Here is a 16443-nt window from a genome sequence, read left to right as displayed (position 1 = left end):
GAGCAGAAAAACATTGGTTGATTACCTATTCATGGTCTCTTCAAAGGCCCAAACTGGATAAATGAGTGACTCACAGTCATGAGAAGAAGAACAGGAGTACTTGTGGCACCTTAGAGACTAACAAATTTATTAGAGCATAAGCTTTCCCACTTCTTCGGATGCAAATAGAATGGAACATATATTGAGGAGATATATATACACACATACAGAGAGCATAAACAGGTGGGAGTTGTCTGACCAACTCTGAGAGGCCAATTAATTAAGAGAAAAAAAACTTTTGAAGTGATAATCAAGATAGCCCAGTACAGACAGTTTGATAAGAAGTGTGAGAATACTTACAAGGGGAGATAGATTCAATGTTTGTAATGGCTCAGCCATTCCCAGTCCTTATTCAAACCGGAGTTGATTGTGTCTAGTTTGCATATCAATTCAATGATGATCATCATCATCAGAGATCTACAACCTATCCTGAAAGATGATCCTTTACTCTCACAGATCTTGGGAGACAGACCTGTCCTCGCTTACAGACAACCCCCCAACCTAAAGCAAATACTCACCAGCAACCACACATCACTGAACAAAACCACTAACCCAGGAACCTATCCTTGTAACAAACCCCGATGCCAACTCTGTCCACATATCTATTCAAGTGACATCATCATAGGACCTAATCACATCAGCCATACCATCAGGGGTTCGTTCACCTGCACATCTACCAATGTGATATATGCCATCATGTGCCAGCAATGCCCCTCTGCCATGTACATTGGCCAAACCGGACAGTCTCTACGCAAAAGAATTAATGGACACAAATCTGACATCAGGAATCAAAATACTCAAAAACCAGTGGGAGAACACTTTAACCTGTCTGGTCATTCAGTGACAGACCTGCGAATGGCTATATTACAACAGAAAAACTTCAAAAACAGACTCCAACGAGAGACTGCTGAGCTGGAATTGATATGCAAACTAGACACAATCAACTCCGGTTTGAATAAGGACTGGGAATGGCTGAGCCATTACAAACATTGAATCTATCTCCCCTTGTAAGTATTCTCACACTTCTTATCAAACTGTCTGTACTGGGCTATCTTGATTATCACTTCAAAAGTTTTTTTTCTCTTAATTAATTGGCCTCTCAGAGTTGGTAAGACAACTCCCACCTGTTTATGCTCTCTGTATGTGTGTATATATATCTCCTCAATATATGTTCCATTCTATTTGCATCCGAAGAAGTGGGCTGTAGTCCACGAAAGCTTATGCTCTAATAAATTTGTTAGTCTCTAAGGTGCCACAAGTACTCCTGTTCTTCTTTTTGCGGATACAGACTAACACGGCTGCTACTCTGAAACAGTCATGAGAGTTCTTGTTCTGATTAGAGAATGTTATGAACTTGAAACCACAGGAAAGTCCCAGAGTGGCATTTTGATGATTGCTCCCCTGTCAGAGCCCATGCTGGAGTTGAGGTGATTTCTGGTTAGCTTATTAGCATGTCTGTTGGTTCTTTTATTGTTTTAATACATTTTTCTCTATACTGCTTTTACTTTAATAATAAACAGCGCTTGATTAGAAAGAACTATGTAGTAACTTGACTGTGGAAATTACACTGTAACCGTCTCAGAAGAGAAGCCAAAAGAAGCCTATTTAGGCAGGCTCTCTTTTGCTGGGGATATTACAGGATAGTCAGAGGACTGTTCCATCTGGAAATACCGGGTCAGAAGGGAGAGAAATGTGTGTCTCCACGAAAGACAGTGAACGGCTGGGGAGCTGGAAGTCGGACAGGGGGCACCCTTGCTGGAACATAGAGGAGGACTACAGGTGCAGATGCCCTAAACTGTGACAGGTGGTACCAAATTTATGTAAAAAGCAACAGAGAGTCCTGTGGCACCTTATAGACCATCAAATGTATTGGAGCATAAGCTTTCGTGGGTGAATACCCACTTCATCAGACGAATGTAATGGAAATTTCCAGAGGCAGGTATAAATATGCAGGCAAGAATCAGTTTAGAGATAACGAGGTTAGTTCAATCAGGGAGGCTGAGGCCCTCTTCTAGCAGTTGGGGTCTGAACACCAAGGGAGGAGAAACTGCTTTTGTAGTTGACTAGCCATTCAGAGTCTTTGTTTAATCCTGAGCGGATGGTGTCAAATTTGCAAATGAACTGAAGCTCAGCAGTTTCTCATTGAAGTCTGGTCCTGAAGTTTTTTTGCTGTAAGATGGCTACCTTTAAATCTGCTATTGTGTGTCCATGGAGGTTGAAGTGTTCGCCTACAGGTTTTTGTATATTGCCATTCCTAATATCTGACTTGTGTCCATTTATCCTTTTACGTAGGGACTGTCCAGTTTGGCCGATGTACATAGCAGAGGGGCATTGCTGGCACATGATGGCGCATATACAGGGCCAGTGCAAGGAAGTTGCCTAGGGCGCGAAACTTCCACCTTGCGCACCCCCCCAGCCCTGTGGCAGCTCCCCGCCCACCCCTGCCCTGAGGCGCTCCCCCCACCCACCCTGAGGCACCCCCCCCCCACGGCAGCTCCCCAGCCCTGGGGATCCATGCAGCAGCTCCCCACCCCAGCTCACCTCTGCTCTGCCTCCTCCCCGAGCACGCCGCCCCCGCTCTAATTCTCCTCCCCTCCCAGGCTTGCGGTGCCAAACAGTTGATTGGTGCCGCAAGCCTGGGAGGTAGGAGAAGTGGAGCAGCGATGGCATGCTCGGGGAGGGGTCGTAGCAGAGGTGAGCTGGGGTGGGGAGCCCTACAGCAGCTCCCTCCCCCGAGGCACCTGTCCCTGCAGCAGCTCCACACCTCCCCCCCTGGCCCGGGGAGCCGTGTGGCACCTCCCCACCCCAGCTCACCTCTGCTCCACCTCCTCCCCGAGCACGCCGCCCCCGCTCTAATTCTTCTCCCAGGTTTGCGGCGCCAAACAGCTGATTGGCGCTGCAAGCCTGAGAGGCGGGAGAAGTGGAGCAGCGACCGCGCGCTCAGGGAGGAACGCTGTAAAAAAAAAAAATTGGGGGCACCGCTTTTTGGCGCCCCCAAATCTTGGCACCCTAGGCAACCACCTAGTTCGCCTTAATGGTAGCACCGGCCCTGCGCATATAACATTGGTGGACATGCAAGTGAATGAACCGGTCATGTTGTAGCTGGTCTGGTTAGGTCCTCTGATGGTGTCGCTGGTGTAGATATGTGGGCAGAGTTGGCATCAAAGTTTGTTGCATGGATTGGTTCCTGAGTTAAAGTTACTATGGTGTGGTGTGTGGTTGCTGGTGAGAATATGCTTAAGGTTGGCGGGTTGTCTGTGGGCAAGGACTGGCCTGCCTCCCAAGGTCTGTGAAAACGAGGGAGCATTTTCCAGAATGGGTTGTAGATCACTGATAATGCGTTGGAGAGGTTTAAGCTGAGGACTGTAGGTGATGGCCACTGGAGTTCAAGAGATGGAAGAGGAATTTGAATTTGTTTTATGAGAGAAAAGACGGGGGGGAGGGGTTGAGGAGAGTGTGGGGTGCTGCTCTGGTGATGGAAGTGAGGGAGAACTTTCTGGAGTGGAATTTTTTATGAACTGAGGGAGAGAAGAGAACAGATAAAATACTAGAAATTTAAAGTGTTACAGTAATCAAGGCAAGAGAAGACCAAGGCATGGAGCTTTAGCAACAGGGATTGGGAGGAAAATGAATTTGAACAACACAACAGTGTTAAAAAAATAAGTGGAATTTTAATGCTCTCTTACTTCATTATCAGTTTATTTTATGCACAAACTCATGTAAACTTCCTTTTGTTCCTTTAAAGAAAATCCAATATGATTCTCCTCTCTTTTGGCTCTTTAGAGTACCCTGTGCTTAAAGTTAATTTATTGTAATCAAACTCAATTTAATTAAGAAAGATTACATAGCCTCAGTGGTTAATCCTCTATGAACAATACTTTGCCTTTCAGCAATAATGGATTTGGGATGTACCAAGTGCCATCTACAAATCTGATTTGTTCATCCACATGGAGTTTTCACTCTAGTAGGTAAACTGTATTCTAGTGTTGAATCATCTGTTTATATTACATGCTCAGTGTGGTAAGCGAACACTGGCCAAAACACAAAAGTAACTTTATCAGTGTGCTTTATTTAGGATTTTTTCACAATGCTTATACCAGTACTTCCTGCCATCTCATTATGCTTTACACTGTAATTGGCTGTGTTTTACTGCACAGTGCATGCACTTGTACCAAAGAATTTATAAAGAAAATATCTGTGCTGTTTGCATTGACAACAACTCTCCTGTTTTAATATATCCGTATAAAAATAAAGATAAACTCCCAGATAGTTTATCCAGTGGTGTCTCTTATTGGTCTCTGTTAGCTAAAACCCCTAACTAGAAAATTTAAGGGGTGAAATCTTAGCTCCACGGAAGTCAATTGAAGTTTTTCTGTTGGCTTCAATGGAGACAAGAATTCACTCAAGGCATGAATCTATTCTGAAAAGTGTTCCTGTAATAATGGCATCTGGGGTTCAACATGTGGTGTTCTTGGATGAGTTCCAGGTCAAATTTGCTTAGCTTACAGGTGTCTTTTCTAACTTCTAATTCTGCAAACTTAATCTGGGACATTTGTTATTGGTGTGCATGGAGAAAAGTACTGAGACTTAAATGAGAAAAAGAGATGAACAGCCTGGACAAGAGTTGTGAAGGGCTTTGAGGGAAAGACAAGACATTTAGCTTAAGTAAGCACTGCATCAAGTTTGAGTTCTTTACTTCTCATACATCACCACCAAAAATATAAGTTCTGCAAGCCTAATTATGGTCTATGACATCTGTCCAACCTGTTAAGAGCAGTAACTGAAGATAGAGTTGGGCCCTGCATTTGGAGTTCAAAACAATTCTGTTGATGATCCATGCGCCAGAGTAGAATCCAGCTGACCACAGATATGTGGTGATTCTGCCATGATAATAGCAGGAAAAACTTATTTCTATCTTTTAAAGTCAGCAGCTGTGACTCTGAATACACACAGTAAACAGAGCTGTTTAGTAAGAATCAGCCACTTTTACATAGTGACTTTTTTCAGACTAGAATTGCACTTTGTTAGCCAGAGTGTGCTGAGTGCCAAAAAACTCTTGGTATTTCTTCCTCAGCATTTGATGAGCTCTGCATACCAACATTACACTTCAGCTTTGTGCAAGAAGAATTTCACCCCACTATGTTTGTACATTCAATGTACATTCGATGATAAAACACATGAAACCAAGAAAATGAAAGAACAACTTCAAAAGTGGCTACATTTAGGTAAAAGCAAATGGGCACACATCTCCTTCTTTAACCACTAAAGGATTCTTTTAAGGTATTTGACTTAGAGCTCCCCAGTCAAGTGAAAGATGAAAATAACTGTTTGTATACCTAGGGTTTTTTGTGTGTGTGTGGACCCAGGAAAATAATATAAGAATATACAGTATTTTCTGACAACTGGATTAAATTAAGATGACAGTGTACAGCACTTCATCTGTCTCAGTCAGAAATCAAGAAGCCTTAATATTAAAGGCAATTTAGTTCACCAGACTTCTTTACTGCCCTGAGCTGCTCTATCAAAATGTTTCCCTTAAAGTGAAAGTGTTTGAAGGATTAGTGCTTTAGATGGATAGGTTAGATAAAACCTTTTTTTAAAAGCTTAAAACATTTCACTATGAACTTTATATAAAAGATGATTCAGGAGCTGCAAAGAAGATCTTAATTGGTTTGAATGACAGTGTTTTACATTACTTTTTTGATAAGCTTGATAGGTTGGTTGTGAGTCAGTGGGTGAAAATAGGACTTGGATTCAGTTTTGATTGAGTCAGATCACACCGTTGAGGAAAAAGTAGGACAGTGTCACTTGTTTTCCTTACCTCTGAATAAAAGGACCAGGCGGGGCGGGTCCGTGGGACTCAGGGCACAGGTGGCGGGCTGGGAACCAGCTGAGCCTCTGTGCCCAGCCCGAGGCAAAGTTTGGGGGGACGTACGGCCATAGATTCATAGATTCATAGATTATAGGACTGGAAGGGACCTCGAGAGGTCATCGAGTCCAGTCCCCTGCCCGCATGGCAGGACCAAATACTGTCTAGACCATCCCTGATAGACATTTATCTAACCTACTCTTAAATATCTCCAGAGACGGAGATTCCACAACCTCCCTAGGCAATTTGTTCCAGTGTTTAACCACCCTGACAGTTAGGAACTTTTTCCTAATGTCCAACCTAGACCTCCCTTGCTGCAGTTTAAACCCATTGTTTCTGGTTCTATCCTTAGAGGCTAAGGTGAACAAGTTCTCTCCCTCCTCCTTATGACACCCTATTAGATACCTGAAAACTGCTATCATGTCCCCTCTCAGTCTTCTCTTTTCCAAACTAAACAAACCCAGTTCTTTCAGCCTTCCTTCATAGGTCATGTTCTCAAGACCTTTAATCATTCTTGTTGCTCTTCTTTGGACCCTTTCCAATTTCTCCACATCTTTTTTAAAATGCGGCGCCCAGAACTGGACACAATACTCCAGCTGAGGCCTAACCAGAGCAGAGTAGAGCGGAAGAAGGACTTCTCGTGTCTTGCTCACAACACACCTGTTAATGCATCCCAGAATCATGTTTGCTTTTTTTGCAACAGCATCACACTGTTGACTCATATTTAGCTTGTGGTCCACTATAACCCCTAGATCCCTTTCTGCCGTACTCCTTCCTAGACAGTCTTTTCCCATTCTGTATGTGTGAAATTGATTTTTCCTTCCTAAGTGGAGCACTTTGCATTTGTCTTTGTTAAACTTCATCCTGTTTACCTCAGCCCATTTCTCCAATTTGTCCAGATCATTTTGAATTATGACCCTGTCCTCCAAAGTAGTTGCATTCCCTCCCAGTTTGGTATCATCCGCAAACTTAATAAGCGTACTTTCTATGCCAATATCTAAGTCGTTGATGAAGATATTGAACAGAGCCGGTCCCAAAACAGACCCCTGCGGAACCCCACTCGTTACGCCTTTCCAGCAGGATTGGGAACCATTAATAACAACTCTCTGAGTACGGTTATCCAGCCAGTTATGCACCCACCTTATAGTAGCCCCATCTAATTTGTATTTGCCTAGTTTATCGATAAGAATATCATGCGAGACCGTATCAAATGCCTTACTAAAGTCTAGGTATACCACATCCACCGCTTCACCCTTATCCACAAGGCTCGTTATCCTATCAAAGAAAGCTATCAGATTGGTTTGACATGATTTGTTCTTCACAAATCCATGCTGGCTGTTCCCTATCACCTTACCACCTTCCAAGTGTTTGCAGATGATTTCCTTAATTACTTGCTCCATTATCTTCCCTGGCACAGAAGTTAAACTAACTGGTCTGTAGTTACCTGGGTTGTTTTTATTTCCCTTTTTATAGATGGGCACTATATTTGCCCTTTTCCAGTCTTCTGGAATCTCTCCTGTCTCCCATGACTTTCCAAAGATAATAGCTAGAGGCTCAGATACCTCCTCTATTAGCTCCTTGAGTATTCTAGGATGCATTTCATCAGGCCCGGGTGACTTGCAGGCATCTAACTTTTCTAAGTGATTTTTAACTTGTTCTTTTTTTATTTTATCCGCTAAACCTACCCCCTTCCCATTAGCATTCACTATGTTAGGCATTCCTTCAGACTTCTCGGTGAAGACCGAAACAAAGAAGTCATTAAGCATCTCTGCCATTTCCAAGTTTCCTGTTACTGTTTCTCCCTCTTCACTAAGCAGTGGGCCTACCCTGTCTTTGGTCTTCCTCTTGCTTCTAATGTATTGATAAAAAGTCTTCTTGTTTCCTTTTATTCCCGTAGCTAGTTTGAGCTCATTTTGTGCCTTTGCCTTTCTAATCTTGCCCCTGCATTCCTGTGTTGTTTGCCTATATTCATCCTTTGTAATCTGTCCTAGTTTCCATTTTTTATATGACTCCTTTTTATTTTTTAGATCGTGCAAGATCTCGTGGTTAAGCCAAGGTGGTCTTTTGCCACATTTTCTATCTTTCCTAACCAGCGGAATAGCTTGCTTTTGGGCCCTTAATAGCGTCCCTTTGAAAAACTGCCAACTCTCCTCAGTTGTTTTTCCCCTCAGTCTTGATTCCCATGGGACCTTACCCATCAGCTCTCTGAGCTTCCCAAAATCTGCCTTCCTGAAATCCATTGTCTCTATTTTGCTGTTCTCCCTTCTACCCTTCCTTAGAATTGCAAACTCTATGATTTCATGATCACTTTCACCCAGGCTGCCTTCTACTTTCACATTCTCAACGAGTTCCTCCCTATTTGTTAAAATCAAGTCTAGAACAGCTTCCCCCCTAGTAGCTTTTTCAACCTTCTGAAATAAAAAGTTGTCTCCAATGCAGTCCAAGAATTCGTTGGATAGTCTGTGCCCGGTTGTGTTATTTTCCCAACATATATCCGGATAGTTGAAGTCCCCCATCACCACCAAATCTTGGGCTTTGGATGATTTTGTTAGTTGCTTGAAAAAAGCCTCATCCACCTCTTCCGCCTGGTTAGGTGGCCTGTAGTAGACTCCTAGCATGACATCTCCCTTGTTTTTTGCCCCTTTAAGCCTAACCCAGAGACTCTCAACACTTCCGTCTCCTATGTCCATCTCTACCTGAGTCCAAGTGTGTACATTTTTAATATATAAGGCAACACCTCCTCCCTTTTTCTCCTGTCTATCCTTCCTGAGCAAGCTGTACCCATCCACACCAACATTCCAATCATGTGTATTATCCCACCAAGTTTCAGTGATGCCAACAATGTCATAGTTGTATTTATTTATTAGCACTTCCAGTTCTTCCTGCTTATTCCCCATACTTCTCGCATTTGTATATAGGCATCTAAGATACTGGTTTGATCTTTCCTCCCAGTTTTGTCCTGACTCTCCTTTCTCTCTGCCAATATAGCCCACACTCCCTCTCGTTTCCGACCCATCTCCCCGGTCTCCATGTTCCCCACTTACCTGTGGGCTTTGCTCACCTGTCCCCGTCGAACCTAGTTTAAAGCCCTCCTCACTAGGTTAGCCAGTCTGTGTCCGAATAGGGTCTTTCCTCTCCTCGAAAGGTGGCGCCATGGTGCTGGGCGCCAGCGGGAGGGAGCGTGACCGCGGGCTCGGCTCCGGGCTCCCAGCCTGCCCAGGGGATGGGAGAACAGCCCCGCTCGGGGCAAGCCCCGGCATCTCTGCGAGCGAGCCCTGCTGGACCCGGCCTGCCGTGGAACCCCCTGCCACACCACCTGGGGGAGCCGTCCCCGGCCCCCCAAGCCGTGCTCCCTGCAGCAGTGCGGCCTGCACAGCACGGCCAGCAGCCGTGGCTGGAGGAGCGGGGTGGGGGGCGCAGCAGGGTGGCCCGCACAGCTCGGCTGGCAGCCAATGGGGGGGGGAGGGGCGGTGCGGCCGGAGGAGCCAGCCAAGGGCGGGGGCGCGCTGAGCGGCCGGAGGAGGAGCCAAGGGGGGCGTGGCCAGAGGAGGAGCCAAGGGGGGGCACCTTTTTTATGTTTGCTCTCCCTGCTCTTAGATCCTGGCTACGCCACTGCTTAAAGGGATGTTTTCTTCTAGGATCATCCTCATTAAATAAGGGGCCAGATTTGTAAAGGTATTTAGGCACCTAGTGGGATTTTCAAAATCATCTTGGTGCCGAACACCCATTGAAGGCAATAGTATTAAGTGCCTTAGTGCTTTTGAAAATCTCACTGGGTGCTTACATACCTTTTAAAAAATCTGGCCTGAGAGCCTTAAATTCTTTCAATACACTGGAAGAGGATAATCTAGAAGACGATGCCCCATTCTTTCTGGACTACACATTGGAGAAGCCTCTCGACTGGCAACAAGAAAAGGTTGCCACCGCTGCTTAGTGGTAGTGTTAGAGAAGATCAGTGACTCCTTGCCACGTTTGGCATTCAGACCAGGCATAAAGATCACAGAAATGTGGCTGCCCATTTAGTTTTGTGGGGGAAATCAGGAGGACCTCCAGTTTTGTCCTCTACCACTTGTCATTGGTAGGAAAATAGGAAGATGCAGAATTGGAAGAATGTGTGATCTTCCCCTACAGAACAGTGAGCTTGCAGACAAGTTTATTCATGCCTCAGCATTGGGCTCAGTGCCATGGGGAGCATTGGTATCTGTCCCAAGACCTCTTTTCCCTATAATAGCGGCAGCATCCTTCCCAGCACGAGGGAAATTAGGGACTTAGCCAGCGGCAGGGTCAGGTGATGATGTGGTTTAATGAAGTAACTTTAATAGGATTAGGAGGAAAAATTTCCTGGAGACAGGCTATCCCATAACAACCTATTGCAGGGTTTTTTGCACCTTCCTCTGAAGCACCTACTAATAGTTGCTTTGAGTGACAAGATAGTAGATTAGATTCACTGATCAGATCCACTTGGCCAATTCCTATGTAACACTGATCTTGACTAACAAAGTGAGATGGGCAGAGAGTCAGATCTTACTCTAAGATTAAACTTGTGATATAGCTGAATGCAAAAATATGATACTATAATGGCATGTTTGAGAATTTAAACCCAGACAAGTCAGTATCACAGTATCCTTCTCTCTGCTCCCTGATATGTATACATCGCTATGGAATCTTTCATTAAATGATCCGTACAGATTCTGAGACAAAAATGTATATCTTGGGGGCTTTGAATTAAAACACTATTTTACACAGTGTTGGCCAAAATTCAAAATACCAGAAAGTCTGGTTTGAGAGCAAGAGTTTGAATGCTTAAATGAAAAGGCCCCGCTCTGTTGTACTCTGTGACTGATCCCCATGTCCCATATTTCTGATGATCTTTGGAGGAAAGGTCAGAGTTAAGAGCTGTGAAGTTTTGGGGCAGCAAAGAGGCTTGAGTCTCTCTCTAAGCAGGCATGGGGATGTATGAGAGTAACTGATTCACAGAAATGGAGAGCTGAGGAAGTATCTGGGAGTCCAGTAGGATCCTATTGAAGGTTTGTGTAGATGTTTGGTCACAGCAGAGTTTCCTATTGCCTCTCAGAAGAGGTGCATTCTTAACTAAACAGTTTCTAACTTTGAAAGGACATTTGTTTTGGGAGTTAGGAAAAGGTGGAGGTTGATTGTTATATTTAAACTAACTCGTTTGTCCACCCCTATCCATAACCAGAAGAGTATCTATTTGATGCTGTTATATTTTGGGAAACAGTGTACTGTATCTCAGTCAGACTGAATGCAATTGATGAAGATGAAAGCCCAATGTCTAATAAATACTGGTTTCATTTAAATGGTGTTTTTAATTACATAAGGAATCTGGGATTTGGGGGAATTAATGATTAAGCTGTTGGAGGAAATGACCCCAGCTGTGTGTTCCTGTTGTGTGACATTACTCCCTGAGGTTTTATGACCGCTCTCTGTATTTAATGACTTTAATGCACACACTCTTAGATGGAAGCCAGAAATGTTTGCTCCAAATGCTCCCTTCAACAGTTTTGCATTGCACTCTTTTAGACAACATTCCTTATTAATAATCATTACTGATTTCTGTAGCACTGTTCATTATGTATCAATGTTTTACAGCTAATAAATATATTTAAAGACAATTTAGTGTTGCTGAAAGATACTAGATTGACTCTGCTGTGTAACGGAACTGCTGCCAATTGATTACTGGGAACACATAATACATTTCTAGGAATGTTGCTTCTTTAGGACCCCAACGTTACCTGCATCTCACCCCAATTTGATGTTTGCTTACTTTGATGTTATACGTTATACACCTCAGGAATTCAGCATCATGGCAGTGGCAGACCTGGCCCTTTCATGGGTTGTGTGCACACAAATGCCCCAACCCCCCAGCCCTTGTGCAGGCTGTTTCCGGAACCGGCGGGGGTCGGAGGAGACTTCCCTTTCTCGTTTCACATTGGGCTAGCAGAGGAAGCGAAGCATTTCAGATCACACACACACCTGTTCTGTTCGCATGACCCCCCGTTTTCCATCTGTCCCTGCTATCAATTCCGTGTGGGGCAGGGTTTATCCACAGCGCCTTGGCAAGCTGTTCCTTATCTGGAGCCAAACCCAAGATAGCAGCTGGGTCCTCTGTGTACCTGGGGAGGGGGGGGGCAAGGCAGGGGCATGAGAGGCGCGGGAGGACGGTCGCAGGCTTGGCTCTGTGCGTGCGAGCTCGCCCGGGAATAAATAGCATCCACCCCGAGCAGGGCTGCTGCTCCATTGCTGGTTACCTGAGCCGGGAAACCACGTGAGTGCCACATCAGCGGCGCTTTTTAGATTGAAAGTCACAGAAAGGAAACAGGAACCGGAGAAGCGGCTGGGGCCGGCCGGCGTGTAGCTTTGGGAGGGCGGACAGGGACTGGGGCGGGCCGCTGGCAAGTCCATGTCCCCGGGGGTTCGTTAATCCCCCGGGGCGAGCCTCATCCTCGCCGCTGGCCTGGAGGCTGCTGCGGAGCGAGCCCGGCAGCCCGGCCCGCAGGCGCGGGTTCAGCGAGGCGGCTCCCTCCCTGCCGCGCGTTTCCACGGGGCGCGTGGCCAGCTCTGTCTGCGGCGGCGGGAGCTGCAGGGCGGCGGCGGGGGAAGATGCTGCAGTCCCTGGCCGGCTGCTCCTGCGTGCGGCTGGTGGAGAGGCACCGCTCCGCCTGGTGCTTCGCCTTCCTGGTGCTGGGCTACCTGCTCTACCTGGTCTTCGGCGCCGTGGTCTTCTCCTCGGTGGAGCTGCCCTACGAGGACCTGCTGCGCCAGGAGCTGCGCAAGCTGAAGCGGCGCTTCCTAGAGGAGCACGAGTGCCTGTCGGAGCAGCAGCTGGAGCAGTTCCTGCGGCGGGTGCTGGAGGCCAGCAACTACGGCGTGTCCGTGCTGGGCAACGCCTCGGGCAACTGGAACTGGGACTTCACCTCCGCGCTCTTCTTCGCCAGCACCGTGCTCTCCACCACGGGTAAGGGGCCACCCTCCGCGCCCGCCGCCTCCTCGCCCCTCTGCACCCAGGGCTTCTCCACCCCGCTCTGCGCCATGGGCTGCGCTGTCTTCGTCTCCCACCCGCTCTCTCTGCACTCAGGGACTGCCCCATCCCCCTGCACCCGAGGCCTGCTCCATCTCTCCCCACCCCTTAATCTCCGTGCGTGCAGGGACCATCCACCTGCACCTGGGGCTTCCTTCTCTATCCCCTTCCTGCACCCACAGACTCCTCCCCTCCTCTCCAGGACCATGTATCTCCAGGGCCCAGTATCCCTGCACTCGCACCTCTTCATTCCCATGCTATCTGTCCCCATGGCCTTCTCCATCCTCCTGTCCTCCTTTGCACTCAGGACCTCTCCACTCTTGTGGAAGGTGCACAGACTCCCAGGGAGAAGAACCCCCTAGGCCCCTCTCTTCCCTTCTTTCTCTTGGGAGCTAAGGGCAAGAGAACCAAGGAAACTCCTTTTCATCCCGAGGTCCAGTCTGCTCATCAAGAAAACTTAAGTAGCAGCCAAGCGGATAGTATTTGCTTTGATGATTTTTTTTAGTGTTGCATAATCCAATAGAGTTTTATTCAAACTGCTGCTTTTTGTCAAGGGTGAACAGAGAGGGTTTCCCTGCATTGCAAAAAGGGTTACTGGGTTTGTTTGTGGGGAGGAGAATAATTGGCAACATTTACTAAAGTACCTGTTCATACCGCTTTGCATTCTTGGTTTATATCTGACAGTAGTTGGGGAGGGGACGGGGGGCCAACTCCTTTGGGGGTCTCAAATCAGTGGTGGGGATTGCAGCCATCCTGGCCTTTTCTACAGTGTTCAGTGGGAAGGTTAGATGGATGGGGGTGGGAGTGGGGATGCTGATATGGAAAAGATAGTGCTTCTCAATCTTACATGAATCAAGGTAGCTAAATTCTCGTCTCATTTGTGAGGGCATAATACCATTGGCCATTATTCTGTTCCCAGTTACACAAGTATAAAACCATAGTCTCTCCACTGGTGTATGATTTTGGTAATTGGAAAAAAACTGAAAACTTCAGGGGCTTGATTTCACCATATTGTTATGCTGGTGTAACTCCACTGAAATTAAGGAGCTTATGCTGGTGTAATATTAGAGTAATGTTGTGGTGAATCAGGACCCAGGTTCTGTCATCTTGATCTCTCCTTATTTAAAAGGTCACCTAGTGAGGCCAAGTGGGTATTAGGTTTCTTTTCACAGTGGAAAAAACAATTGCTCATCCTGTGTAGCTGGAAAAAGAGCACACAGATAACTAATTCAGCATATGCTTTCACTTTGGGTACTCTTGATATTCATATTTAGCGAGTGCCTGCCAACACTGTGTTGTCTACTTATTTGTTTGAACTATGCCATGGTATCTGCCCCAAGATGTTAACTATGTAGTTAAGTTTTGAACCATCTGCCTACTTGTGGGCTAATAGCTCAAACACACTAACTTTTTTTTTCTTAAAGAGATACCATCAGCTTAAAATTCATGGCCCAAGGTTCTGAGCTATGTCTGGTGCTTGGTGCAGCTCATGGTGGAGGAATTGAGCGTGGCTTTACTCAGCTTCATGGCCTCTGGAATCTGGGACTGGCCATGGGTCTTTTCCACAAATCTTTAATTTATGCCCACCTGCCCATGGCTCCAAGAGTCTATTCTGGCAGATGGGGATAGTCAGAGTGAAGAGGCGCCCTGGAAATGTCCCCTTTGGGGGGATACTACAGGGGGCCTCTACAGGGGGATACTATAGCTGCTGTGTGACTCTACGCCACCCACAGAGTTCCCCTATTTAAGAGGAATTGAAGGTACATTTACAAAGGGATAAGACAGCCATGACTGACCTGGGTCAGCTGACAGACTTTGGCTCACAGGGTCCCAGAACTCCACAAGCCCAAACATCTACACAGCAATTTTTAGCCCCACAGTCTGAATCCCATGAGCCTGAGTCAGCTGACCCATGCCTGCTGTGGGTTTTTATCCCTGTGTAGACAGACCCTTGTGACTGAGAGAACTTGTGCTGCCAACACAAATTTGTTTACCTATGTTACTGTAACACTTTACATTCTTAAAAGTGAAACATCTTTAAAAATCCAACCTGTCACTATGGGCCTGGTTTTTAAAGGTATTTAGGCCCCTAAAAGTGCAGATGGGTGCCTACAGCCCTGACTCCTACTGAAATCAAAGGGAGTTAGACACCTAGGTGCTTTTGAAAATCCCAATAGGTGCCTAGCCACATCTTTAGGCATCTAAATACCTTTTAAAATCTGGCTCAGTGCCCTTAATTTGTTTTTTTGCATTACTTTCCATTTGAAAAATGAAAATCAATGAAGTAATTTTCATATTTGTTTATGTAGTCCCTTTCAATTTAAAATTCCTTGTGTATTATGTTGAGTCTAGAACACTACAGGAGAACGTGTATTTGCTTAAAACAGCTATTTTCATTGGTATTTTTAAAAAGTTGTGGAAATAGTTTTTAATTTTAGGTTTTATAAAATCTTGCTTTTACAAAATTTAAATTTTGCATCAAATTTAAGTTGATGGTGTCCTTTAAGGGACAGTATAGGTATATGTGCCAGGAATATTAGACTGTGATAATTTGAATGGCTGAGTTTTAAGTGATAATTGAAACAAATAAGTGTCCTCTTTCATAAGTGAGAGATGCTTTTGAAAACGCCCTTAAAATTGAAAACTTTTCCATTAAATGAGTGTCTTGGTAGTATTTTGGTACTGCTACAAAAGATGCAAGTTTAGTAGTAAGCAATTCCCTTTTCTATTAAATATATCTGCTGATAACAAGGATGATATTTAATGTAACAGTGTATTTACCTGGTCTGACTCTGATACTTACTGTCAGATTAGAACAAATAGTGGCTGTTTTAAATACAAAGTTTTTGATGTTAAAAATATGGACTAAGTTATGTGTTTTTTTTTTAATTAATATGAATGTTTTTATAGTAAAATGTTAAGTATTCACTACAGAGGTTCGTACTTATCTTTTCATTTAGTTCTGATAATCTTTGGGATAATAGGAAATGTAAATGAAATGTTTGGCATATATGCAGCTAAACATTTTACAGAAATAAATTTTTAAATTACAAGCAGCATAAGTTTAGTAGCCACATCAGTGATTTTTAAGACGCTAACTGAAGATTTGGAATGATAATTTTAGTAATTTAACTCACTGAACCTCTAGTTTTTCAGTAATTGTAAATTTGTCACATATACTGAAGAGTTATAAGCTCGAGTACTTAATTGTGTGGACTTTATGCTGTAACACTACAATGCAATATCGTCATTCCTAATCAGTGAAACTGTGTGTTCTTATCTATTGGAGAATATTAAAAAGTTATATAAAGTATTTAAGAGCTATTTTTAATCTTCAAACTTATATTTTGTTATACAGTATTCAGATACATTATGGAAAATATTATACATTTTGATATCATTTGATACTTTTTTCTAGTGGATAATCTCTTTATAAAATAAAAATGTTTATCCAAAAACAAAATATGGTTCTTAATAACTTTGGTAAGTTTTACAT

At 44.7% G+C, this 16443-nt stretch overlaps 1 protein-coding gene across 1 annotated transcript in view; it reads left to right on the top strand.

Moving 5' to 3' along the window:
* Nucleotides 1–12111: 12111 nt before the first annotated feature.
* KCNK1 (potassium two pore domain channel subfamily K member 1) overlaps nucleotides 12112–16443 on the top strand; it is a 45760-nt gene continuing 41428 nt past the window's right edge. Inside the window, exon 1 of the mRNA XM_054024340.1 lies at nucleotides 12112–12884. Coding sequence (XP_053880315.1) covers nucleotides 12530–12884 — 355 coding nt within the window. The 5' untranslated portion in view covers nucleotides 12112–12529. The remainder of the gene's footprint in view (nucleotides 12885–16443) is intronic.

This window comes from Malaclemys terrapin, chromosome 3 (assembly GCF_027887155.1).
Source record: "Malaclemys terrapin pileata isolate rMalTer1 chromosome 3, rMalTer1.hap1, whole genome shotgun sequence".
In the NCBI taxonomy this organism is placed as follows: domain Eukaryota; kingdom Metazoa; phylum Chordata; order Testudines; family Emydidae; genus Malaclemys; species Malaclemys terrapin.
Note: the sequence above shows the minus strand (reverse complement) of the source record. Positions and strands in the feature narration are given on the sequence as shown.